Consider the following 26897-nt stretch of genomic DNA (forward strand, 5'->3'; position numbering starts at 1 on the left):
ACAGCATGCTTACAAGAATTTCAAGTGGTAGAACATCTACTTTATGGCCTCAAAGTGCCTAAGCTGGATGCTAAAAAGCTAAGGCCTATGAAAACAGCCTTAAGGTCTCTGGGCACACATTTTGGCACCTAGGGAAGTTGAGTACTTAAAATGGAGTCACCTACACACTGTCAGACACTTCCACATTCAGTCTGTTTCAGTGAGGCATGAAGGAAGGTGACTTAATTCTACCTAAGTCTGATTCAAATATCCAACTCAAACATTCCTTTAAATATGTTTCTAAGCTCTCTGGGATACAATTTCCTTTTTATATCCGTTTATATAGCACCCAGTATATTGAGTCTGGTATGACTGCAGTAGGAGCTCTCAAAGTGCACAGAATTTTCAACCACTTTAATGAAATTAAAAACTACATTTTAAAAACCTAAGCAAGATGAGAAACTTAAGACCAAAAATAAACTTTCTCATCCATTAAATGAAACATTTGGAGAAAGATCCCACAGTTTATAATGTGTCAGCACTGTGTAAGCCATAACAAGAGCACCACCAGCACCACAGATCTATACTGCTGTACAGCAGTGTACAAGCTGAACTGGAAAAAACGTGACACAGTATTATCAAACATCAACACACCCCTAGCAGTTCAGTATTTATTAAATGATATTTTAATGTTGTCCTTTCATTTTAATTAGCTCAAATAAACCACTTGTTTAAATGTTTACTCAGGAAAGGAAGTCCAAATAACATGCCTGGTTATGAATGTGTATGATGATTACTGACTTACACAATGGGGTAGGAAGGGCTAAAAAGGGAAGAGGGATGTTTCTCCAAACTCTAATATATAGAGCTTTTATCAAATGCTTAAATTCACTCATGGGGCTTAAGTTCTTTATAGTGGACTTGCACAACACCATTAGTATCAGTGTTACAGCATGCTTTAATCAGGAACAACAGGAAGCATACCCAAAGTGATGTCTCTAGGATGCTGGATGAGATCCAAAGGGATACAAGGATGTAATGGTTAAAAAGCAGGGCACAGACAGATGTCAGCCTCCTGCACAGTAATTCCCAAACTGCTCACTTAGTCAGATCACCCTCTTTTGACCAGAAAGTTCCTTAGGTACCTGCACCTAATCTACACAAAAGCCTTGAGCTGAGCACCTGATTCACAATGTCTGTCTACTGAGGCCTAGAAATTTCATCACGACTAATCCACACACACACACAAAAAAAACCCCCAAAAAAACAAAAACACAAAAACAAAAAACCAGCAGGTTGCATAAGGTACAGCCGTAGCTACTTGCATTTTCAAACACAGAATACACATTGTTCTTTATGTAACAACCAACGAATCACAGTATCAGGGTGGAGGGTAGCTGGGTCTATTTTTGATACTATTTTGGGCTCTGCCCTTGATTGTGAGTTCTATATTAAGTAAGTTACTGGATAAAAATGTGAAATCCCAGAACAAGGAATGGAGCCCTTGACACTCTTCTCTCCCAATATTACATACTAACTACTAGAGAGCAGATACTTAATCATTCCAGCTGTTGCCAGTGATTTAAATGACAAACAAACAACAAAACAAAACCCCAAGACACTTAAGCATGCATCTATAGCAGTTGGGACTCCACAAGTGGTTTCAGACACACAAATTTCTGCCTCCATGACACTAAATCAGATACCTCCAGGCCCCCACCAGACACATGCCGAATTCAATCCTTTACATTTTGTGTAGGTTAACAGGAGACAAAATCCCAGAGAGGAGGCAAGACCAGTTTGTTGTACAAGGCACATATGCTGCATTGTGTCAAACGAGCTGCTGGTGAGCTGGACCTGTTTCTGTAGATCATCAGATCATCCTATCTTGAAAGACACCTACACCATTTGAGAGCAGGGTTCTTCCAAGTGCTGGTAACCTTTAAGTTCACCTGAACAGAACTGTCAGGCAGAGAGATAGCCAGGAATAAAAGGTCAAAAGAAGCCAATATCACCACAACACTGTAGAAAGGAACTGGCGCACAGGGAGTTCCGCCTGGAACATAAGGAAGAGCTTCCTTACTGTATGAGTGACTGAGCACTGGATCAGGTTGCCCAGAGAGGTTGTGGGGTCTCCCTCACTGGGGATATTCAAGACCTGCCTGCACAAAAACCTGTGCCATAGGCTCTACAATGATCCTGCTTGAGCAAGGAGGTTGGACCAGATGACCCCACTGTGGACCCTTCCAACCTGATACATCCTATGATCTCAGTTACTACAGCTTCTCTGTAAAACCTTAGCTAACCATTGCTAAAAGATATTCTACCTTCCTCTACCCAAAACTCCTACTCAGACTGTGTTTGGTTTTTTGCGACATGCACATTAGGAATACATAACCCCCAAACATCTTAAAACACATTTTATGTTGCATAGCCTTAATTGAAAAAATGCCTTTTAACAAAATAAAAAAGGCCATAGATCCTTTCAATTTACCACACATCAATCATTGCCTGGGTAGAAGCAGATCACATACTCTTTCCTACTGAAGATACAGCAGATTTAAATAGAGCCATTCCAGTTCTTTCACTGGTGGTATAAATCTTCAAATCTCAGTGGAAGAGCCTAGTATATTCCTATTGTTAGTGACTCATTGACAGAACAGACTCAACAGTTAAGAAGATTCTAATGCGACAATTTATATAAGCAGAGTAATTAAAGTATATTAGAAATCCAGATAATCTCTCCCAATCAAGCCAATGAAGGGCAGCCCATGGGCATTCAAATTACACATTGCAATTTAGCTCAGGGTCACCTTCCCAAATTAAATAATACCAACAGAAAATGCCTTAAACAAAATGATCCTTACTCATAACTAAACCTATTCAGGAAATTACAGAAAACTCTTCAAAGATATACACATTTTAAGAATATAACCACTTTAAACCACTACTTTTTTCCTTCTACTGATTTGAAGTCTAGGACCAAATTTAATTTCTCAGCCATTACTTGAAATATTCACTAAAACATAGGGAAGAGAGGAGAAAATGTTTCAGATCCTTTAAATGTTATAGTGAAGTACAGCAGCAATATTTTCTTACATTACCTGAGAGGGTGTTAAAACAGATGACACAAGATGTAGTAATTAAAGAATCATACTACCAACAGAGAGGGAATCTAGTGTTTATGATTTTTAAAATATTCTCATAAGCATTTTTTAATTGCTTTTGTTTAAATTCTTTTGTTTGTTTCATGCATCTTCTGCAAATCAGCCTATGGACTGCACAATTAAAAGCAATTGATTACATTTTGACATAAAATAAAAAGTAAATCAAAACCAGTATGTATAGTTTTCCAACTTTAAGGTTATTAAAAACAAAACAAAGCAAACAAATAACTCTCCTGCAAAACATAACCATTGCAACTGATCCCATAATACACAAAAATGGTAAATATACACTATTCAAATTTTAAATCCAAGTTCCTAAATTTTTTAATAGATGGCTTAACTGCTATTTCTTTACAGAAATACAATTCAAGAAATGGGGCACTTTGTCTGAAACTAATACAGAAGAATTTACTAGATTTATGTTCTTCACTGAATTATTTAGATTTGAATGCAACAGAGCAAACAGTATGCACCACAGAAAAAAACTGAACTGTAAGTCTCAGGCTTTTAAGACAGCCATTTTTTCTACAGCAATATGGAAACAATAATGTGCAATGATATAAAACCAGCAAAATTCTCACTGATTGAATGATCTTCCCAATAAAGGAATCGCTAAAACTGGCAAAAGCAGCCATGACATAATCCTCTTCAAAGTTTTCAAACCAAGTACTCAGAGTAAGGGATGTTAGTTTGTCAATCTGCAACATTTCTGAACACAGGTACCCCTTGAACCTTTAAATATTCTTGGGGAATTCACCTTCCGGACTTTTAGAAGGAAACTGCACACTGGTGTGACAAAGACTCAAAATCTAGGTGTAATTTATATATACCCCTTTACTTTTTTTCTATTGGATGTCAGAAGTTGCACAAAGGCCAAAGTGGTTCTAGCCTGAATATTCCTGCCCTTCGTTGAAGAGCAGTGAAAGTTGCCAAGATAACACCTATAGACTTGGCAGAGACAAGAGAATAAAAAAGAGATGGTATTTTAAAACCCAAGAAATTGCAGGGACAAATGTGGATATCCTTCAAAGAGGAAAATGGGCACACAGCAAATTCTGTAGAATTTAACTAAGAAAGAAAAAAGAAAATAAAACACAAACACAAAATGTCAAGCAGAGCCAGTTCTCCCTACCATATTATACCACTTCTTTTACCCCATTCTACCCGCAGTGACCTTTACCCCATGCACTTACAACAGAAGAGAGACTTGGATCCTCAGTGAGACTTGCAATGATGCAGGCAATGAGATGATATAATCATGAGCTCCAAATAAATACTCCATATAAACACTTACAAGAACTTTCCACTGATTGCTGAATGATGAAAGTCTTAGATAAGTGGAGAAATGGGTCAGCAGCCTACCTGAAGCAACTCCTACTAAATTATAAGAAACTACAAGGATTTGGAAAAGAACTAGCATATAATATAATTATGAACAAAGTAAAGGAAATCAAACTTGGAATTCTTTTCTACTGACTGGATTATCTTTGACTTTAAAGACAGGCAATACAAGTGTCACCAAAATTCTGATTTTATAATGTGCAATATTGAAGATGGGGCAATAAGTTCCAATGATTTTTTCTATTCATTTAACATCAGATTTTAAAGGAAAACTTTTCATTATTATGTCTGCATTAATGTCAGAAGACCTCAACAAATCTTACGTTGCTTCTTCAATCCATTGATTCATAGATAATTTGTGGAAAGGGAACACTAGGAAATGTTTTTCTTAATTACTCAAAAATGTTCTTGTGTCTTTCTTTTAGAACACATATTTTCCAAAAGCATTCGCTATTTTGTAAACAATTAAACAACATAAGGGCCTCTTAGTTAACTGCTAACTCATTCATCAATAAATTGTTTTACCCATTTTTGAATGGCTAGGCTTGATGATTATTCCCTCTATATACCTAAGTGAAGAAATGTCCAAGGAAACAGCTGCATGACCACACTACCAAATAAATTTTAAAAAATTAGAAAAATTACCTGCCCATCGAGGGGCTCATCTCCTGATAGCAAAGATTCTAATCTTCACTGGGATTGAAAGTGTTAATGCTGTGAATAAAATATTTTCAACTGCAAGTGAATCATGTGAAGATTATCAATATAGCAGCAATGTACAGAGGTGCTCCAGCAAGGTTACAGAGTTTAATATAATCCCCTCTATAGCTAAGCACAGTAATAGAGAACCCTGCATTCACTGTGACAGCATGTTGTGTGAGCTCAGTAATACTTTTAAAATACATGGGGAGAACAAGAAATCCCCAACATCCTTACCATTCTCAAAGACAAAGTAAAGATATTAACAAGAACAGACACACAACCCTAGAACACAATGGTATGGAAAAGCTAAATAGTCAAAGCTGCAGAATATTACTTAGCACTTTCTCCTTAACCCTTCTCAGTGGGTTTAACTGCATCACTGAAAAGACAAGTTGTTATGACCATAATTTAAATGCAAGCAACAGAGCTGGAGCTTGCCTTGTGTAGGTGTGCTGTGGGGAAATATTACATCTGCCACAGTCATCCTAGAAAATTTGTGTTAGAGAGCTCTTTTCTTTTCCTAATCACATTTACAAAAGATAAGGTTGCAAGAGCAGCAAAGACAACACAATCTATGTTAATTCAGTGCAACTAGTTCACATTTCAGTTTGTGGAATACTGTTGGGAAAAACAGACACCTAATTTGAGGCCAACTGCAATTTTCCTTCATTACCTTCACTGATGTTCAGCAACGCCAGCTACTCCCCTGTACTATGCAGGCATATGCTAAGATTGCAGTTTCCTTCGTGCCTCTTATGCAGAATACAAACTGGAAAGCACAAACACACAAAGTGATGCTTTGCTGTCCCAAAAGCTGAAGTCCTAGGAGAGAGTGTCCAGGTACTCATTTTAGTATGAAGTGCTCAGCCATTCACAGATCTCAGCCAAGCAGTTTCTCCTAGGTTCTGCACTATTCAAACCACTGGGAGTCATCTTGTTGCTAAGAACAGGTGCTTTTCTCAGTTCTTTTGAAGAAAAAGTAAGGAGATAAAAAGACATTTAGTTTCCCCAAGCAGGCTTTGAGTATAGGTCAGACAGAATTTTTTAATCCACTGAAATAACAAAAAGAAAAATAAAGAAAAAATGTAACAAGCTGCATTGACATTTATACTATTCTAGGCTGTTGTAGTCCCTTTTTTTAGCTCACCTATGAAACACACACACATTTATGCAAAAAATCCCCACCTAAACCAAAATTAGTATTTACAAAGTCACTGCCATATCACAGAACTTAAAATAGCTGCATTTCAATTTTTAAAAGCCTTATTTTGAATAGAAACTTTGTGCAACACTACAATTAGTTTTGATCAAATTAAGACAAAATTCCCCAATAAATTCCCTGTCACCTCACAAAATTAGACTTTAAAAGAAAAACTAAAACATACTCATTCATCACTGATGGGAAGGAGGCTTACAGAAATCACTGTAAGTTCTGTCATCTGCCCTGACCATGAGATACTTCAGCTTTTGGTTTTGAAGATTTTGTTAATTTGTTTGCTTAAAAAAAACAGTAGTATTCTTTTATCTAAAAAATTTCTTTGAGAACTGAGAAACTGTCATTACACTTCTGTAACTTGAAGTTATCAGCGACTAAAGTTCTTTTTTTTTAACAGGAGATTTTGTTTTCAAACTATTTTATATTTGAAAGAATAGGGAGCCCAGATCACTTTGGATTATATTTATTCAAGTTTAGACTTTGTTAGGAACATAAATGGTAATATCTGCCACATAGGGAACAGTATTAATTGTTAGGTATTTGTATGAAAACAACACATCACTGCTGGTATCATGATCCTTCCTTCTTGCCATCAGAGCAGAACAGTTACAACCAAAGACTCAAGGGCCCCAGCTAATAAGTTTAGCACCATTTTTCCCTGTTAAAGAGTATCTTCCTCCAAAACAGTCAAAAGAAAGATCCATTCAACCCCATCAAGATCTTCTGGGCGAATTCCTGGCTTGCAAAAGCTGACTGCCCACAATCACATCCAGAGACTTTTGAATAGTTCCAAGTATGGAGACTCTACAATGTCCCTAGACAAGCTGTACCAGTGTTCAGTTACTCTCACAATGAAAATAAAAGTTCAGATGATGTTGCTGACATTCAAATGGATTGACCTGTGCCTCTGGTCCGATCACTGGGCACCAGTAGTAGCCTGGCTCTGTCCTCTTCACACTCTCCCCTCAGATAGTTCTATTTACTGATAAAACCCCCTTGTCCAGTCCAGGCTGAACAGTCCTGGCTCCCTCAGCCTTTATTCACAAAAGAAATGCTCCAGTCCCAAAATCAACTTTGTAGCCCTCCATTGGACCCTACCCAATATGCCCATGTCTCTCTTGTATTGAGTAACCCAGAACTGGACACTCCCAGCTGTGGCCTTGCCATAAGCAGAGGGGAAGGATTCCTACCCTGAACCAGCTGGTAATGCTCTACCTACTGCAGCACAGGATGCCATCAGGATTCTTGGTGGCAAAGGCATATTTCTTGCCGAAATCCCCAATGCAGGTATATGGAAACCTCCCACATCACTATAATATGACTCATAAATGAATATAATTCATAGTGAGAATCAGAATGTCAGATTATCTGAGAAACTGAAATGCTGAAGAGAGGAGCAAGTGCTTTTATAAGTCATATTACTTAATAAACAAACTGCAGACTGCAAATAAATATCTTTCATAAAACTCTACCATTTGAGCAGAACTTCTAAAATTCATCATACTCTAGACATTATGTGTTAAACAGGATTTCCACTTGTATTTTGTTTGTCACTTGTTGGTTTTGTTTTGTGCATTTTTTATTAAAATCTAAAGTATAGAAAAAACCCTTTTTGGAAGGGACCCCCAAAGGTACAACCCTTGGCTCAAAGCAATGCAAATCTTCACTAAACTGAGGAGGGAATGTCTACAACCTTAGTAACTTGTTCCAATGCTTGTGAAAATTTTATCCTTATTTCTAATAAAAACTTCCTTCCTCAGAATCTTAGTTCATTGTTTCCTACAACTATACACCTTTCTGATGAGTCTGATTCTATCTCATCTATAAGCTTCCCCCAGTTAGACTCGTTTACAAATCAGTAAAATGCCTTCCACTCACCACCTCCCAACCAAACTCTCTTTTCCTAAGGATGAAAAACTCATCTTTCTCTGTCTCTCCTTGTAAGAGCATTTGCTCTTGCCCCCTAATCATCTTGTTCATCCTCTGCTCAACTTAAATCGGTATTTTAATGCTTTTCTTTTACTGGGAACCCAATATGCTGCTTACTTATACAACGTAATTTATTTGTAGCTAATTCTTGTAGAACACCAGGAAGGCAATGAAATGTAGCTGTCTATAGCTACACAATAGCCTAGACTCAGATACAACAAATATTCTGAATTTTTACAAGCTAAGTCTTTTTTACCAATTCCTTACTGTCTTTTTTCTCAGAAAAAAAATCATGAGAAATAATAACTATATAACGTGACTGGAATGCCAAACAACGGTTCTGAAAGACTAGCACTGAAATCCGGTTTTAGGTATAGTAATTTCCAAAATCCTGCCTTTAGCTCTTCCATGGGACTCTGAGATCAAGACAACAGCAGCTGACAGAGAATAATAATGATGGGACAGGTTCATCTCTTCTCTAAACTACTGTTTACACTTTAAAAAGTAATTTCTTACACTGTACAGACGGCTGAAATAAAGATTAAAGCTTAAAGGTTGGCCCTAAACAGATTATTTCTTACAATTCAGACCCCAGTAGTTAATCATACTCCCAGTGCTTATGGACTGGGGGAAGAGATACCCACACACTTTACTAAAGTGGATCTCTCTTTAAGCTCACAGTGTTTAATTTAAATACATAAAGTATATATATATACTTTTGGAAGAGTTTACAATCTTAGAAATGTGATGGCAAAATTATGGCTATGCAAAAAATCATTAAAATCCTTCTTAGCCATGCTATTTAAAAAAAAAAAAAAAATCCAAGTTCAACAAATTGTGTGAAACATTCACTGAGGACAACTTCTCTAATGCCTTCCACTACATAGCACAGCTTTAGAAATGCAGTTTCTCTCACTGAGCATGTCCTCACCCAGGCTCAAAGTACAAAGAAGCAAAGACAAACAAATAAAGTTGCTATTCTGGCTGCAGAAATTCACATGCTGAGTTGGTGCCACCTCAGTTAAAATTTTCTGATGGGATCAGCAGATGTGAAATGGACTCTGAGGATAACTGCACAAAGTCCTGAGGAGAGTATCAAAATATTAAATATTAAACCTCAAATACTGAAAACAAACCAACTAAAAGTACTACTGCCCACAGTTATCTCTTCAGATATTCTGAAATAATTTTCAGTAACAGGTCTCTCTTACCATTACACCTGTAACACTATTATCACACAACTCATTCTTCAGGCAGGAAGCCTGGAAAATACTTCTAAAATACTCTTAATTTCAAACAAGACTGTAACAGAGAGAGGAACTGTAGCTCAAATAAAGTTTTTCTTTTCTAAAATGAAACTCTCTTGCTCCAGCTTCTCTAGTTGTCTTTGCAGAAAACCAAAACCTATATGCATATAGATACTGCCTAGCAAGGTGTTCAGAGTCATATACTGTAAGCTGTTTAGGAAAATCTTCCTCTCAAGAGAGAAAACAGATTTTGGAAGACGGGCAAACTTTTACTCAAGATAATGAGCTAACTTGTTTCCAAATTCCAAAACAAAGTATTTCATTTCCTTCCTGCAAAATCAATTTTATTCCTTATGGAGTATCTGTTGCAGGAAAGAATGCTGTTCATGTAATATATCTTTTTAGTGGAGGTGATTACTTTGGGTACAAAACATCCTGTACTAACATTGTTCTTAACACTGGGTAATATAGACAGTAGAGCTAATCTTCTGTCATCCAGGAAGAATGGCAGCCTTGTTAAACTTGTACCATCATCCTCTCTGAAACACAATAAAAATAACTGTTAGAATTGATAGTTTATTAGATCAAAGGTACCATCAGCAATATCAATTCTGCCTGGTAGTGTTAACAGGAAAATGTTGTACAAGTTCTATCACTGGGCATCCATAACTTTCAGCATCAGCTATGCTGTAAAACTGTGCACATAATTTATCTTGCGACCTGTGTGTGGGAAGCCTTATCCAGGCAAAGCTTCTCACAGTCTGACAAAATACTGTGATTTTCACTGTTCAAATGATTGAACAAACAGACTTTAAGCAATCATCAGCAATAGTTTTTATCTTCAAACATGCTAAAGTGTAATACTACATGAGAGCAACCTACTGGTTTAAGATCAGATTTGAGAGAATACAAGTAAATGAACAATTGCTACATTTTACACTTGTCCACATCTTATACATTAGGCTTAAGTATTATTAAACTTCACATTTATCTTTCACATTTTTAGCAATTTCTCCATAAAACACTCCTAATGCTTCCATTGCGTCCATGGTAACATCTTTGCTTACATGTAGCTTAAATAGACATTCATTCCAATTAGGTGAAGTAAACAGAAAACAGCCATTCATAATTCCTCAAGTTACTGTCATCTTTTCTTTTACATAGCAATCAACAGCCTGCAAACAGTTTCCAGTTTAAGTCTGTCACATGCAGTTGATGACAGATGGGTGTGCCAAGAAATTTTCTTTTCCACATCATGGCGGAAATTAAATTACTCCCAATAATATGCACAATATTAAAAAAAAAAATTTAGTAATAATTCCAACAACGTAGATTCAATAACTTACCATGTTTCTTTTCAATGTAAATGTATTGCTACTACTCTGTAAAGCTTCCTAAAGTTTAATCTAATATTTTTCTATACCATAAAAAACATTTGCTTATAATGACACATGCTGTAATGCCTTCCAAAAGACTCACTTCAGATAAAAAATATGCTCAATAAAATAGGATTGTAAGAAATAGTGTTGGATTTTCACTATTGTATTTTATTGATTATCAAAACAGAAATGGATATTGTTTAAAAACTTGCAGCACATAATTTTTAAAACATTCTGATTTTATGTGCCCATTTGTTACTTAATTTCTTAAGATGCACTTGGCTAGGCTGCAATATTTGTTTTTTCTCTGAGAAAGCAGTTGATGAAGGTGTTTTCTGATGTTTTTTACATAAAAACCACTACAGTGAAAAACCATGAGCCCTAAGACACCTACCAGCTCCTACTACTCTGCCTATGTTCAGCATGTCATGTCCTTGTCAGGCAGCATCACCTACCACAGGTAGACAACATTGTTAATAAGGTCACAAATAACTTTTAAAGTTTTCTAGGCAGTTGCTGAAAGAATTCAGAGACAACTTCAAGATACAGAGTTAAATGTTGAAGCTGTTTTTCCTATTTTGCTCTTTAAAACCCTAAACTAGAAAATAACTTGAGTGAAAAGTCAGAGAAAGGCTACCATCCCTTCTAGGGTTAAAAGATGCTTTTGTAAGATTTTTAGGTCAGATTAACCTTTTGCTCACAATAGGGCCGGTTATTGGTTTTATTTTTTACTGTCTTTAACACAGGTAAAAAAATCAATATGAAGCGAGACAAAGGGCTCTGGAGGCCCTGGCTGTACCAGCTTTTGGTTTGGCTCATACACAATCCTACAACATGCTGAGGCTGGGAAGGATTAGCCTGCTTGTGTTGAGTAAACCGATGATACTCAATAAACAGTTTCTGTTGTAAACCCCTTAGGACGTGCAAAGCCACACTAGTTGGCATTAGACCAGATAAGCTGCCGAACCAGCTGTAATCTCATTTAGACCTGAGCTGATCCTCCTGTCCTTTCATTCCACAGGATCAAAGCAAACCACTGAGGAGGCAGCTGTATTATAGCAGCAGTGCTTGCTGGATGCAGCAAACATTTCATAAATTCCTCTCCTTGAAGCAAGCCTGCACATAATCTACCCAGAGCCAGTTCAATCAATGGATTTCTGAATTCATTAGTCTTATTATTACAGGATAACTGTTTTCTCCACATAATATTGTAGCTGTTGCAAGCCAACTTTGCAAAACAGCTCTTATCGCTGACCATTTCTTTCTGGTAATGTGCCTTTGCATTTTTGCAGTGTCACATGAAAATGATTTAAATCACTTCAATGCAGTATTTTTTAAAGACTAGAAATAAAAACAATTCACGAATATTCAAGTAGGAAGCCTTGAAATACAGTACACTCTCCCAAGCATAATTACTGGCTACCTGTTTGAATGCTTCCATGCATCAATAATAATGACCAATGTTTTCTGAGCTCAAATGATATCAGCAAAAGTAGAGATTATATCATTGTAGCAGCATAAATACAGACAAAAATCCACAGAAGCAAAAGGAGTAATTATAAGAAAGAGATTTCTATTTGCCTTTTACTCTTTGTGTTCTCTGGAATTAAAAAGAAGAAATATTTTCATTGTTGAAGAAATGAATAGCACAACTTAGAAAAACTGGAAAACCACATCAGCAACAAGTCTTTTTAAACTAAGCAAAAATGAAAACCAAGGCACTGGATCAAGTAAGACTAGAGAGTGCAACATTCGATTTCTGTATCACATTTGGAGTTCTCACTCCAGTTGCAATTATAGATAAAAAATACTATAGTATAACCTTATAGCTTTAGAAGAACAGAATGTGTAATTCAGAAAATGCATGAACTGATGCATTTCTGCCAGTGAACTCTGCCATATAGTACATATTTACAGATAAAATAAAATTAGATTTTTTACTTACAATGGAATAAGGAAAATATAATTAAAATATTTTTCAGTCCTTTTAATTGTTAATTATATTAATCATTAATGTCATTAATGACTTAAGTTTTCTGATACAGCTGCATTGGAAAAAAAAAAAAAAGAAAACGGATGTAATAAGAATTATATACCACAGCAGCAAATTTTTGTGGTCATATACAAGTAACATTACTAATTCTTGGATCACTCCTTGAGGAATGAGTAGTAGTCAGAGAAAAAAGTTTGGTCTGAAAAACAAGGAGGGCCAGGTAACCCCTACAGTTAAGGTAAAAATAGCAGTGTTTGTGCCTTACTGTTAATTGCAGCTGGTATAAATATGCAGCACACTCATGCACAAACTGAAAAGTCAGGAAGATCTCTCAAAGAAAACTGCTCCGAGTTTACAGAGCACAAGAGAAAGACCTGTATCATCTTTGTACGCACACTCTACTCTACACTGCACAGACCTATTGAACACAGACCTATCTGGCAGCTCATGTTCTTATAAGAGTATAAAAAAAAAGTTCATGTAATAAAAAGATTCTCTGAAGTACAATAAAATCAAAGTTAAACACATGCAAATATTTTTTGCCATATTACAGAGAGAAGATGTTTAGTATGAAACTTTTCCAGCACTACAGCACAGATGTGCTAGAGCATGTCGTAGGCAGCTGGCAAAAATGAACAAAAGGTATTTGCACCTATCACCTACAGATGTGTAAAAAAACTCACCACACATCTCTCCCTCAATCAGAAACCATCTGATGTGCTAGTTAATGATTCCCCTCTCTCCACTTCATTCTTCAGACATAAAGGGGTCCCATTTAACATAATCACTTAATAACAGCAAAGTGATGGGTATCAGAACTCTAATTCTTCTAATATTTGCAAAATCCAGCTCTTTGTAATAATAATAACACCATGATAGCAAACTGTAAAACTGTGTAATTATACTTTAATTGTATTGTGAGGCATGCATTAATCACAAAGTTTAAGTACCAAGGATGGAATTATAATAATTCTGTAAAACAAATTTAAGCTAGCTAAGTAGGTCAGAACCACTAGCATGCAACAGGAGACCTCTGGGAATTTATCAGTTAATGGCTATTTATGTGCAAATGAGTGCCCTCCAACCCTCCCAAATCCTGTGTAGCTGAAGGGTATTTCTGTTAACCAGGAGCATGCTTAACTGCTGAGGCATAAATTAAACCATTTATTGGAATGATTTTAATTCTTCTCTCCCCCCACCCACTCTTACTACTCCCCTCCACCCTCACTAGGAGCACAATTTACAGTATTAATTTACATGGAGATAGGATTGCTAAAGAGTTTTCAGAAATTGCTCTGTTTCAAGAAAGAACAGGAAAAAGAGAGAGAACAGGAAAAAAAAAAAAAAGAGCGAGAGACAAACTTTTAGTAAGAGACAGTAGCAATGCTACACTTAATCTTCAAATCTTGGCAGGTTGAGCTATTAGATATTCTAGAGTTTCAGTATCACAGCAGTGCAGTGGAAACACTTTCATAATGATATTTAATGAAATGAAATTCTGTTTTACATCCTACAGAATCATTAGAACCCTTTAGGTTGATAAGCACCTTTAGGATCATCAAGTCGAAATATTACCCAAGCATTGCGAAGTCCACCACTAAACCATGTCCTCAAGTGCTACATCTCCTTTTTTTAAATACCACCTGGGCAGCCTATTCCAGTGCTTGACAACCTCTTCCACGAAGAAATTTTTCCTAATATCTAATCAAAACTTTCCCTGGTGCAACTTGACGCCAGTTTCTTATCTCACATTCTAACTTTGGAGAAGACAATGAAGCTCAAGGGGGACTGCATCCACTGTATTTTCAGTTTTAACATTCAGACTGTACACATATCAAAGGTTTTCTTTCACGAAAGAAAATAAAAATTTCTTGGCTGCAAGAAAAGAACACCTTCAATTTTTGAGTTTGACTTGGAAAAAGCTAGTCATTTTTCACATCTTAGGAAAATAGATACCTTTACAAACGACTCAGAATCAAGATGTATTGAATTTTCACTGTGATGTAAAATGGGGATGATTTACAGACAATATAAATGATTTCTGAACAGTTATAATCATAGCAGTAATTCAGTACAGCAAGGCAAGATAATATAAGCATAACTTTAAGATTCACTTTTAGGCTTATAATTTCATATGCTTGGGGTTTCTTTTTTTTTTCCCCTAAGTGCATGCATACATATTCTTGCAAAGCCTAGAGTCCCAGAACAATAAAACAACAAAAATCTGATTATCCTAGCATCAATTAACCACAGCTCCCCATTACCCTAAACAGGGTCACATCTCCCCAGTGCCTAATAATTATATTGTAAAGTCCCTTGATTGCCTGAATATATTCACTCTCCCTATGATGTTTGGATGATCATGGTTGTGTTACAGTTAATTATTATTTAAAAGATGATCACATTACTCTTTCTGTCATCTTTGCACCTATTACAGAAATCTACACAAATGTAACACACTACAAATATACACAGTTTTTCCTCACCAATTCAAGCTGCTGTAGAATATCCTTTAATATAAATAGGTGTGATGTGAATCAGAGGAATTCCCTGCGAGAAAATCTTTAGCCACTCTAAAATATTTTTAATAGGCAGATATGTGGAACATTTAATGAAGTATTTCTAAAGGCACGTCTGCAATAGCTAAACAATATATTCCTGTCCAGAAAAACGAAAGAATATAAATGAAAATATTTTGTTTTATTCTCATGGTTGACTTTTTGTAAGAAAAACAAGACTGCAAAAAAGCAGTAGAAGGAAACCTCATTGTCCTGGCAAGCACATCCGTACTTGGCTGCTCTTCCCTTCTCCTGCCCCTCAGTAAAGGTTGACACATCCCTGGCAGCAGGACGCTCCTGCTGTGTGCATAATGGCTGCTGTGGCTGTCTGTGCAGCCCCTGCACTACCACAGAGAGAACCAGGAGCTTTCTGCCTCTTAACAGATTTGCAAGCATGCACATTAAACCAGACACTTCATACAAGTCTTTGATAATTGCCAGAAATTAATGAATGAACCAAAATTATGTTCACTCCTGTATTTTTAGAAGCATTTAGCACATCTGCATTATCAGAGCCTGTGACAAGCCCATGGTTACCTCCCTCTTCCCTACAGTGAGGGGCTGCAGCCTGTATTACGTCTGTACCTTACAGCCCTTGGCAGGGGATCAGTATTGCCCTGAGGCTTTAATTAACCCCCATTAGAGATAAACAGGGCCTTCTGGTTGTGAAAGAGGGAATAGACAGTACCTTCAGCTCATCAGACAACTAAGTAAACCACAAACTGCTTTTACCTTTCTCTACTTGCTCCTCCCAAAAATAGAAATGTTAGGAAGAGACCCCCACAAGACCCTGCACAATGTTGCAGAGTATGTTTTCCTCTTTCCAGTTTGTTTTTAAGGAGGATATATAGGGTGGCCTACTATTTTGGGCTCATTTCCCACTAGACACATTTCCACTGTCCCTGTCTTAGTGCCACTGTAAAGAAAGCTGGAGCATTTAGCCGCTGGCAATTAGTGCCACTTGGACTTGCTCCAAGCCAAATAAAACATAGCAATGCACATCTACATGCCCTGTATCAATTCCTAAAAAAGCATTTGCAAAGTGATTTTCTAGACAGATTTCAACACCCAAACACAAAACCACCAAAAACTCATCACCCTTTTCTGCCGGGCCACCGTCTAGTGCATACGGTAGAAGCCATCTTAACACTCCCATCCCAGAAAGTCCAAGAACAAGAAGGCTACACTAGCACCAAACAAGTTCAATTTTTCTCCCCAGAGAGAACAGGAAAATAAAAAAAAGAAAATAAATAAGTTCGATTCCACAAGTCTCTCTTGAAGCCTGCAAGGGTGCTACATTTGCAGCATATTCTAAATAACCACTTTAAACTTCTGTCCAAAATTAACTATTTCTGTTTCACTAGGATGAAGAAAAGCAGAAAACCTGTAACATCCTTTTACATACTGGGTAATTTCACTTCCCACTCCTTATAAGATACAAAGAAATCCACTTTATAAACAATTTCAGCTTTTCCCCCTGCATTAGGCAGCAACTTGCTAGAGCAGGGACAATACTGGAGCTTGCAGTAATCTGTGCTACATACAAACTCAAACCCTAATTTTTTTTTCATCTAGTACAACTACTTGTGCTAAACAGTTCTTCCCTTTCAGTGATCCAAACAAATGCCATTAAACACTAAGCATACTAAGATTACACAAGTAACACTGAAGCCTTACACTACTGATGATTTGTATGACAATTTTCTCTCTCATTTCCACAGACTCACACCACTTTACAGAAAAACTGTTCAGACTTTTAAGACTGCTGCTTTCTTTTTTCTGCCTTTTTTTTTGGTTAGGATTTGGTTAGGTTTATCCAGGAATGAGTACACTAGAAGTTGTTTATGTCAAAGAAGGAATTCAATCATAAGCAAAAGCATCCTAAGGGATGAAGAATCAACAGCATATACCCAGAAAACAGGAAAACACTGAGGAGTAAATGGAAAACACAAATGTATTGAGATTCATCCCTTTTCTTCACTTGGTCATTGCTTTCAAGAGACCATATAAAATTGTTTTTGCTGATTAGGCAGTCCCAGAAGTTAGTAGCAAGGGTTGATGCTGACAGGTTACAGCTGTCAGTAACAGAATCTGAAACAAATCTGGAAAAAATGAAGGAAGTGGCTATTTCTCATCACTGTAGCTAATAACCAGTTTTCAAAGTATGAGTGATGGGGAGGAAGGGGGGTGAACAAAACCCAAAGGCTTGTTCTATTGAACCACTGAACTGAATCTTTCAGAACTGCACAAAGTGCTTCAATCTGTGTTGTATCCAGCACCCAGCAGGTGCTTTCCTTGCTCTTCATTTTCCTCCATTAAGACAAGCACATTTATCTGTTTGGTTAACATAAGGATTCTCATTGGAGTTGGTTTAGATTTTTTCCTCCACTTTAAAGGTCAACTTTCTTTAAAACACATAGGCACAAATTAATTCTCCTCTCCAAAGATATCAACTCCCATCTCAGAGGCCAGCAACGGAGACAAGAGCGCAAAGGGAAATACTCTGGGTGAAGCAGAGCCAGATGTGTCTGGTTCAGTGCACATAATTGACTCGTCTAAACATTCTTGACACATCCAAGGCAGCGGCTTGCCGTTGTCCCAAAATGTGCACTTGCTATTGAATCAGCCAGGTTTCTGATTCTCTGCCGAGAGCCCAGAAAGCCCGGGCACAGCTGGGCACTTGGGCAGGCAGGCCCTGGCCGACAGGCAGCTCCCCGTGGTTCCCTCCATCCTCCCGCGCTGGCTGTCAGTAGGAGGCAGCATCGCCTCTGCCAGCAGCAGCTCCACACCGCAAAGTACTTGGGAGCGGGCTTCATTCTTCTGTCATTATATAAGCAAGATGACACTGTTCTCTAATCCAGCCAAAGCTGATAAGTACCATCAACCTGTCACTTCCTACATTTCAAATTCTAACATTGCAGCATCAAAGAGTTTTTACATTTCGATTTCTTTTGCTGGCAGCGGTCGGTAGCCTCTCATTCTCCCACGGTGTTCTAATGCAGCATTTGCACACCGGGGTTACTCCCAGCCTGAATAGCAGGTCATCCCCTACTCACTGAGCTCATCTGCGGCCCATGTGCTAGGCAATTTAGATCCAATCAGCCCTTATTTAGCTCAAGAGTAATGAGCAGCATAGTGACACAGACTTAAGCCTGACCCTCAGGACACTGCTCATCAAGCAGTAAAACTGTGACAAAATCATTCATCTTCCACCCGCTGGCAAGAAATAATACTCGCACTCACTGTATTACTTTTTCAAGACATAGAAAAAAAAAAGGTCCTGAATTTTCATGATGTGAGACATTAATTTGCAGAAAGCTGAATTCCCTTAAACCCCCCTGTTGCTATGAGCTCACCAGGGGGAAATAGGCCTTAGGAGACTGAAATGGAATAAAGAAAATTGCTTCAGCTTTCTGTTCATTTTAAATAAGCCTTAAATCTGACATGAGATATCCTAAAGAGAGAAGAAATATAGATCTTGTAAGGTAACGAAGAAACAATCAAAATTAAGAGATTAGAAGGCTACTTGCAAATAATGATTTTATTGACAAAAATATTTCTTTTGTTTAACATGCACAACAAAAAAACTACTCCATATGAAAAGTCATTCTCACACCTCATGTGAAGAAAAAAAGGAAAACTGAGAGGAAAGTTAATTTAGGGAAAATAGTTTCAGAAGTGAGACACTGCCATCAGAAAACAAATCTGCGCGTTATGTCCTTCAGGGAGCACATATTTCTCTAAACAACTGCAGGGTCCCAAGCAGCAGGTTCTCAGTACAACTGGATACAATTTTACTCTCTCTTCCATGGATTTACTCTTTCACAACAGAAGTCTTGTACTGTTGTCATGTAGGCTACAGAAAGCTTATGTGGATTAATTTTTGGAAGATTAAATGGATACAAGAGAACACAAAGTGTTTCCATCTGTAGCACAGTGGATTGAACTGTGTATCTTCATGATTCATGTCTGAATACTAGACCTGAGTGAGTTTCTTTAGCTTTGGGTGTCTACTAAGCCTGACTTCTTTTGGGCATCAACAATTAGAAGGGTTTTTTTGGCAGCTTTTAGTGTTTCAGTTTGCTCCAAAGTGATTCTAGAATAGAACAGCAGAATGGAATATTGCAGTAGGAAGGGATGTAGAATGACTATCTAGTCCAACTATCTAAGTAATTCAGAGCTGATCAAGAACTAAAGTAAATTATTATGGGCATTGTCCAATTGCCTCTTAAGCATTGACAAGCTTGAGGTAACAACCACTTCTCTAGAAGTTAGTTCCAGTGTTTGACCATTCTCTTAGTAAAGAAATGCTTTCTAATGTCCAGTCTAAGCCTCCCCTGATGCAGCTTTGAACCACTGCCACATGTCCTATTAGTGGAGCCCAGGGAGAAGAGCTCAGCACCTCCCTCTACACCTCCCCTTCTCAGGAATCTGTAGAGGGCAATGGCCTCAGCCTCCTTTTCTCCAAACCAGACAAGCCCCAAAACCTCAGCCACTCCTCATAGGACATGCTTTCCAGCCTTGCTGCCCTCCTCCTAAGGCAGATGCTCTCTATTGCATCCTAAACATCAATGTGAAATTAACGTTAATCAATTGTTCAACTTTGACATGTCCACCTACTGATTCAAGAAAATGGGCACTGAGAAGGGTAAGTGAATGTTCTTGCAAACCTTGACCAATGACAGACACATACAGGAACTTTCTGTATGCAAAGTATTAGTTACACATTTCCAGCATATGCTGCTGTCTCATTTCATTTCTTTACACGGTAATAGTCTCAGAGCAGAGTAGGAACAATCAAAACACACATTAGGTTTAGGTAGTCATCTCTGAAGGTCAGAATACAAGGGACAAATTTTTAAAACATTTTAGTCTCCAATACAAACCTGAAAATAAACCTCAAATCTACAAAGAAGAAAAGAAAGTTCAGTTTTAATTACCAGAGCCACACCTTAAGGCAACAACTGTAGTTAAGAACACACACTGCATTCCCTTGGAGGGTAACAGATTATTTTTAAGGATTTAGACACAGTAAACCTCTCAAAATGCTGCTATATTCTAAACCAGTACTTCCTTCTCATGCATTAGAGCATTCAGAGACTATATTTTCATTACACTCATTTAAACAGCAGTCTAGTTAATGGAATAACTGAACTTCAAAAAAACCAGTAAAAATACTTTTAAAGGTAGGTCAAGTTAACATAGCAAGGCATGCTTGCTCCCCAAGCATAACACATTTGCTGTAGAGTGAAAAAGGAAGGATTTCTTTCCTTTTTTTCACACCAGTGAACCAAGTTTACAGCAACTTTTAGTGGTCATTCATTAAACCTGGGAGATCTTAGAGTCAAAGTAACATCTTCTGACTCTCAGTTCAGCGGCTTAGCCACAGAGTTGCCTTCTGTGCTTATCAGGACATCACAGCTGGTAGCTCTAAATATCCTCACAGGATGGGATGGGTAAGTGAAGATTCATGATTGTCCAAACTCTTCTGAATACTGTTTTCAGAAGCTCAACATCAGAAAGAAGATTTTACAAAGACTAACACTATAACCCCTGAGGGGGAAGAAAAGAAGGAGGGAGGACCTTTCTATTCTCCTCCTGAGCTTATCTACTGACTTACACAGTAACAGAGAGGGGGAGAGATGGTTCTGTTGGTCTCAAAAAGGTTCCCACAGGCTGTTTTGATGGAAGTATAACTCAAAAAAAAAAAAAAAATTACAAATGACAGTACATTTCCATAGCAAAGATATACTGGATAATCCATTCCTATTGTGGTTTCTCTCACAACCTCAAGGCTAAACACACTGAAACAGATAGAAACATCCAGTTCTCCTGTTACCTGTGGCCCAATTATTAATGTAACTTTCTACTAGAGACAGGTTTACTTGGTCAATATTGCTGTAAGAACTTATGAAATTTACACACTGAAATTTTCAAAAATTACCAAAAAAATATAAATGGGCACAAATGCATAAGAACTGTTTTCAAAGTAAAATTACCATTTATTATGGTATTAGGTTAGTGGTACTTCTCATTTCTCCTATGGGAATCAGTATCAAGTCTACCTGAAACTAAGCAAAAATGTTTGGAGCAGAGCAGTGATTTTACACCTGGGCATGTATTACATGTTACATATTACTCCTGTAACTCTGTGCTAACACCCAACAAAATCCAAATGCCAGGATGACAATAACAAGAAAAAACTCATGCCAAAGCAATACCCCGTTACAATACAAGAAATTTTAGCATGTTTCAAACCCTTCTTTTGAGAATTCCATATTGCAGTGCCGGCACCTACAGCCAATTTCTCTGAGTCTTGTATCCATTTTTACAGCAAGTTCTGCCAAATGTATTTAATGTCTGTATTTTTATTAATCTAGGGCTTCTTTTTGTGCCATGAGGCACTCAAATGACAGACAGATAGTGCTAGAGATTTGGAACAAATGAAAGCACACACAGGCAAACATCCTGCATTTACCTTTCAGTAAAAAAAAAAAAAAAAAAAAAAAAAAAAAAAAAAAAAAAAAAAAAGCAAATAGGATTTTAAACCATTGTTTAAAAACAGAAAAAAAAAACCTGAAAAAACTTATGTCTGAGCTAGAAGCAGAATAAGCAAACACACTAAGGAAGCACTTAATTTTTTTGATTTAGGGGAGCTTCTTGATTATTTACTGTTTATTAATACTGTTTATTATTATATGCTTTTTAAAAGGAGACAGTATTAAAACACAGTCTTACATTTCACAGTGAACTTTACTATGAAGATCAGATACTTGCAAGTGCCAGCAAGTATCTGAGAATTGATTCCAATTACTCACTCACCATGTATCAAAAACTGATAAAAATGACTTCTCCTGCCAAGACATAGTTCTATTTAAACATATGGATCCCCAAATAATCATAATTGTAACAACCAATAAAAAAAGTGGTATAAGAAACCTTATTTTAAATAGTTTAACCATAGGTAAACACAAAAATCAAAAGCTACGAGTACTTTTCTGACAGACAAGAAAAATACAAGAAAAAGCTGGAAAGGGATATTTTAAAGCAGTATAGTGTAAAAACAGTGAAGGTGGGGTCTCTTTTCAGATGTCTTTTAAGAAAAAAGAAAGAAAGAAAACAAGCGCACTTTCAAATCCTTGTTTGCCAACTTTTAGCCCAGAGCAAGTTTTTACTGCTGTTACAAACCCTTGAAAATAAGGGTTTATAATGGAAATGCTGACAGACCCTTAACCACAGCAGCGCGAATAGCTATAATTAAAGAAGAGCTTTTGGCTACACCTCACTCTGACAATAAAAGACTAGAATTTTTTTTTACAGTATCCTCAAATAAAAACAACTGGGAAACCTGGAATGAGATTCCAGTAATCCAACAAGATATGTTTAAGGGGACTGCGAAAACTATCTGACATCATGAGCTTTAAATCTTGAGGCACTTAGTTAACACAACCAAGTAAGTATTTTTATAATGCTACTTAATCAGCAATAGGAAATGCTCCTGTGAACCATCATCAGGGGTTAGCAGAAAGTAACATATGAAGTTATTATTATCTAACAGCCTAGAGGGAGCAGCTTGTCTCTTTAATTGGTGCTCTCCCTTCCTTCCTACCTCTAAATTCCACATCATACAGTTACAAAATTATTAAGAGTGCAGTGTACACAAAACTTTATATTTATGAAAGGCCTACTATCTTATATCAGTCTGGATTTTAAAAACAAGCATTTCATCCTTTTCTGAGTTTGACAGCAGACAAGGCCTAATCACTCTGGTCACTTCAGTAACACTTTAGCATCTGGTTAGCACAAAGTCATCCATATCTTCCGAACCAAAAAAACATGGTATTAATGTCGTTTTATTTGCATGGTAACAGAGGACTGACCATTTTCAGTGCATCTGTCCAAGCAGGAAAATCATTAACATTTTCCTGTTCTATACAGCTCGAAGATCGAAGTGTTAAGGAACTTAGTTCCTCTGTAGATGGGATAAATAGGCTGGTAACAGTAACCAAACGTGTAAATACAGAAACTGAAATAAATAAATATTAAAAGTAAGGCTCTAAAAATCTCACTCGTACCAATTACTATTTGAGCTTGTTCGTAATTCAAATATTTCAGCAGAACTACTTCTTGTAAGAAAGCGTACTAATACTGTCCTGTACCTTGTCTGTGATGACCTGAGAAGTCTAGATTGAACTTCCATGCCCTCTTCTCTGTGTTACAAGAGGGCCACATAACCCCCAGCCCTGGAAAGCTTAAAAATAATGCCGAGTTATAAAATAGGCAATTTTTTCACCAGTCTCAAATTTATCCCTACTTCATCTTTAAAAACAACACAACAAATACTGTGTATTAGGTAATAGAGAAAATGTCAAAGTATATTTGAAGTCTCCAATTTATTCCAGAAAATACATTCAGTTGAACTGAAATAATAAATAATAAATCAACTAAACTTAGTTTTGTGCTTCATCTTTTTTCAAAAGACTGCCTGAAAAACAGTTGTCTTTGGATCTATAAGCTATTGACAGCTGCAGTCAAACTACTAGACAATAACAAAGAACCTAGTTAAAGAGAGATCTTGCATATGGGCCTCAGTATTCCTATTATGCACTCTTCCACAGCTCTTTACACATATTTCAGTCTTGCACATTTGAAGTAATGGCAGATCAATAGCTGCTTCTTAATATCTTATGAAAAAAAAAAAAGCAGTTTGGGCTTCAAACTGAAGGACTGCTTCTCAAAGGCATCAGTAGACAAAAAAATATGCTTATTGAAGGGCACTGTGGATGTTGAAAAATGAACTAGTACATCAAAGCAAAACTGCTTGAAAGTGGCAAAATATGATTTCCTTCCTTCCTATCGAACCCCAGACAAGTATTTAAATCTCCATAACTCTATATTTGAATGCAACCTTGGTAAAAGAAAAAAAAATAGAATGGAAAGTCTGAAAATGAGAATACATTCAATGAAGAAACAAAACCAAAAAAAAACCACCTCCCCCAATTAATGTAAATAACACAGACAATAATTTCCAAGTTTCCTGTACCAAAAGAAGAGATATTATCTGAAACAGAAACAACTGGATGACTTTCTAAAGCGACACTAATTTATAACAAAACATCACGATGTCAAACGTAATCTCCTGAAATAGTAAAGAAACATTTCAAAGATTCTATATGCACTGAAGTACTGGTGGATTTTGAAATTTAACATATCATTCACAGCCCTTCAGAGCTTTACCTTTCCATGTACTCAATTTCAGTTAAAAAAAAAATAGGAATTGCAGTGTAACCCTAAAACAAAATGCTACTCTATATCCACAACTTAAATAAATAACTTACCGAAGTCTGGCTAGAACAACCTGAAGAAAATTCAGGACCATGCTCAGCTCAGCTCCTCGACATGCAGGCAGCAGCATAGTAAAGCCATCATTTAGCAACTTTTCCTCAGAAAGACTCAAGTAGCAGCTGGTCTCAAACACTTCCTGGACACCATCAATGTAGGTTGATAGCAGAGTCCAGAGATTTTGTCTCTGTGTGTAGTCATTTTTGGTTACTAAAAACTCCTTTGCCTTCTCACAGAAAGCATTTGAGATTTTTTCAGCCAGGGCATTAATGTCCATATTCTTCTCAACATAAATTAAAAGGAAAGCAAAATGACCTCTCCAGAGGAGAGCTCTCCGAGACGCGGTGATGGAGGATGGAGTCAGGAAATCCAAAAGATCCAACACCCGACTCACTATATCTTCTGTCTCCACAACAATTGCCAGCATGAGGAATAGGTTAAAAAAGTTCTGCAGCCCCACTTCTGTCAACTCCTGCATTCTTTTCCGATGGAACTTGGAATAAATTCTGCATTAGAAAAACAAATTTAAAAAAACCAGTAAGGACTTTAAAAGTTTTTTAAAGTATGCAATTTTCTATCTTGAGTGACTAAAACTGCATTTTTATGGGCTTAATTTATGGTTATCCACTTCCAGTAACCCTTAAATTTTAAATACTCTTTTTTTCTCATTACTCTTACGGCTACTGGAACAAACATGCTCTTTCAGTTTCTGCCTTTGATTTAAAGCACACACTGTTTCCAATCAGAGGTGCAGCCTAACCTTTCCCCCTTATCTAGCCTCTAGTACCAAGCCGAGCACAATGCTATGAGTAGACTCTCTACTCTGTCTGTGATGGATGTCCCGCACAAGGTGCCTTCAAATCAATCAAGTTTAGCCCATGAGGACTCCTAGGAAAGGAAGCTGTCACGTAGCATCTCTTTGCAACAGCAAACCATTCCTGTACACCAACTTCTTTCCTGGAAACTTCTTCATTTCCACATGGAAATCAGCTACTGGTTTCTGCCAGTGCTGCAGCTGCAATGATCAAAGTCTCACCCACCAAACCATCACTGCAGTAAAAGGAAGATTTCTGATAGAAAATTCCTTTTATCCACAGTGCTTTGCCAAAGTCTGTATCAACTTGTGCTGCACACCTACAGTATGGACAGGTTTGAAAGAAAATGGAGGGACTGAGGCATTTGGACAGAAAACCTCTCTCTGGGCAGGACGATGTTAGGAAACCTTATCTGCACTGCTTACAGGACAATATTCAATTCATACACAGCTGATGGTGACAAGCACTGTGACTTTGAAACTTTAAAGTGATTGGCAAAAAGGAAAAAGCTTATACAAAGAGATCTTTTCTGGGACCTTTGCTTGGATGTCGACTTTTATTTAAAAATCACCATTCCGCTAACAGAGGAGTAAGATGAAAACAGCGTAACTTTTTCATTTTTGTGTTTAAAACTTTGGGTATATCCTTCACTTTTACTTTAAAATAAGTTCCACCTACAGTAGTTAAACATCCATAAGTGCTGTTTTCCTATTCTGTCACCTGGAAAATAGTTGGAAGTGATGTTGAGGTTATCAAATCTAGCCACCAAAAATTACAGCAAATCCAATTAATGTTGTTTAGTAGTAAATTACTACTGACAGGCATTTATGTTTTTCATGCGTCAATTAATGCTTGGTTAGCTGCTGAAAACAGAGTTCATTCCAAAATCATAGCTGTAGGCTGTTAAGTTTTGCTACTTGTGTAATTGATTTTTTCAAGGTAGAAATGAAGAAAACTGGTTGAGCAGACTGATGCACTGTGTGTTGTGTGTTATTGTTCCCCCTCTTAAGTCAGGGAAAGTAACAAGTTATAAGGGCACAAAAATGTAAATATAATTTCATTTCAGTAAGAACAGAGTAAGCCAATTAAAATTAAAAAAAAAAAAAAAAACACAACACTGATACAGAATTCAACAACATATTTGTTTCTACATAGTTCAGAGATTTATAAATCCCAACTTCAGTGACTATAGCAACTTCTGGAGTGTACATAGACATTAGGCATATTGT

The 26897-nt window shown here is 37.0% G+C and overlaps 1 protein-coding gene across 1 annotated transcript in view; it reads right to left on the minus strand.

The window, feature by feature from the left end:
* The window catches only part of MMS22L (MMS22 like, DNA repair protein), an 88496-nt gene that overhangs the window by 30334 nt on the left and 31265 nt on the right, over positions 1 to 26897 (minus strand). The window contains exon 14 of the mRNA XM_066315162.1: positions 24850 to 25359. Coding sequence (XP_066171259.1) covers positions 24850 to 25359 — 510 coding nt within the window. The remainder of the gene's footprint in view (positions 1 to 24849; positions 25360 to 26897) is intronic.

Source organism: Sylvia atricapilla, chromosome 3, assembly GCF_009819655.1.
Source record: "Sylvia atricapilla isolate bSylAtr1 chromosome 3, bSylAtr1.pri, whole genome shotgun sequence".
Classification (NCBI taxonomy): Eukaryota; Metazoa; Chordata; class Aves; order Passeriformes; family Sylviidae; genus Sylvia; species Sylvia atricapilla.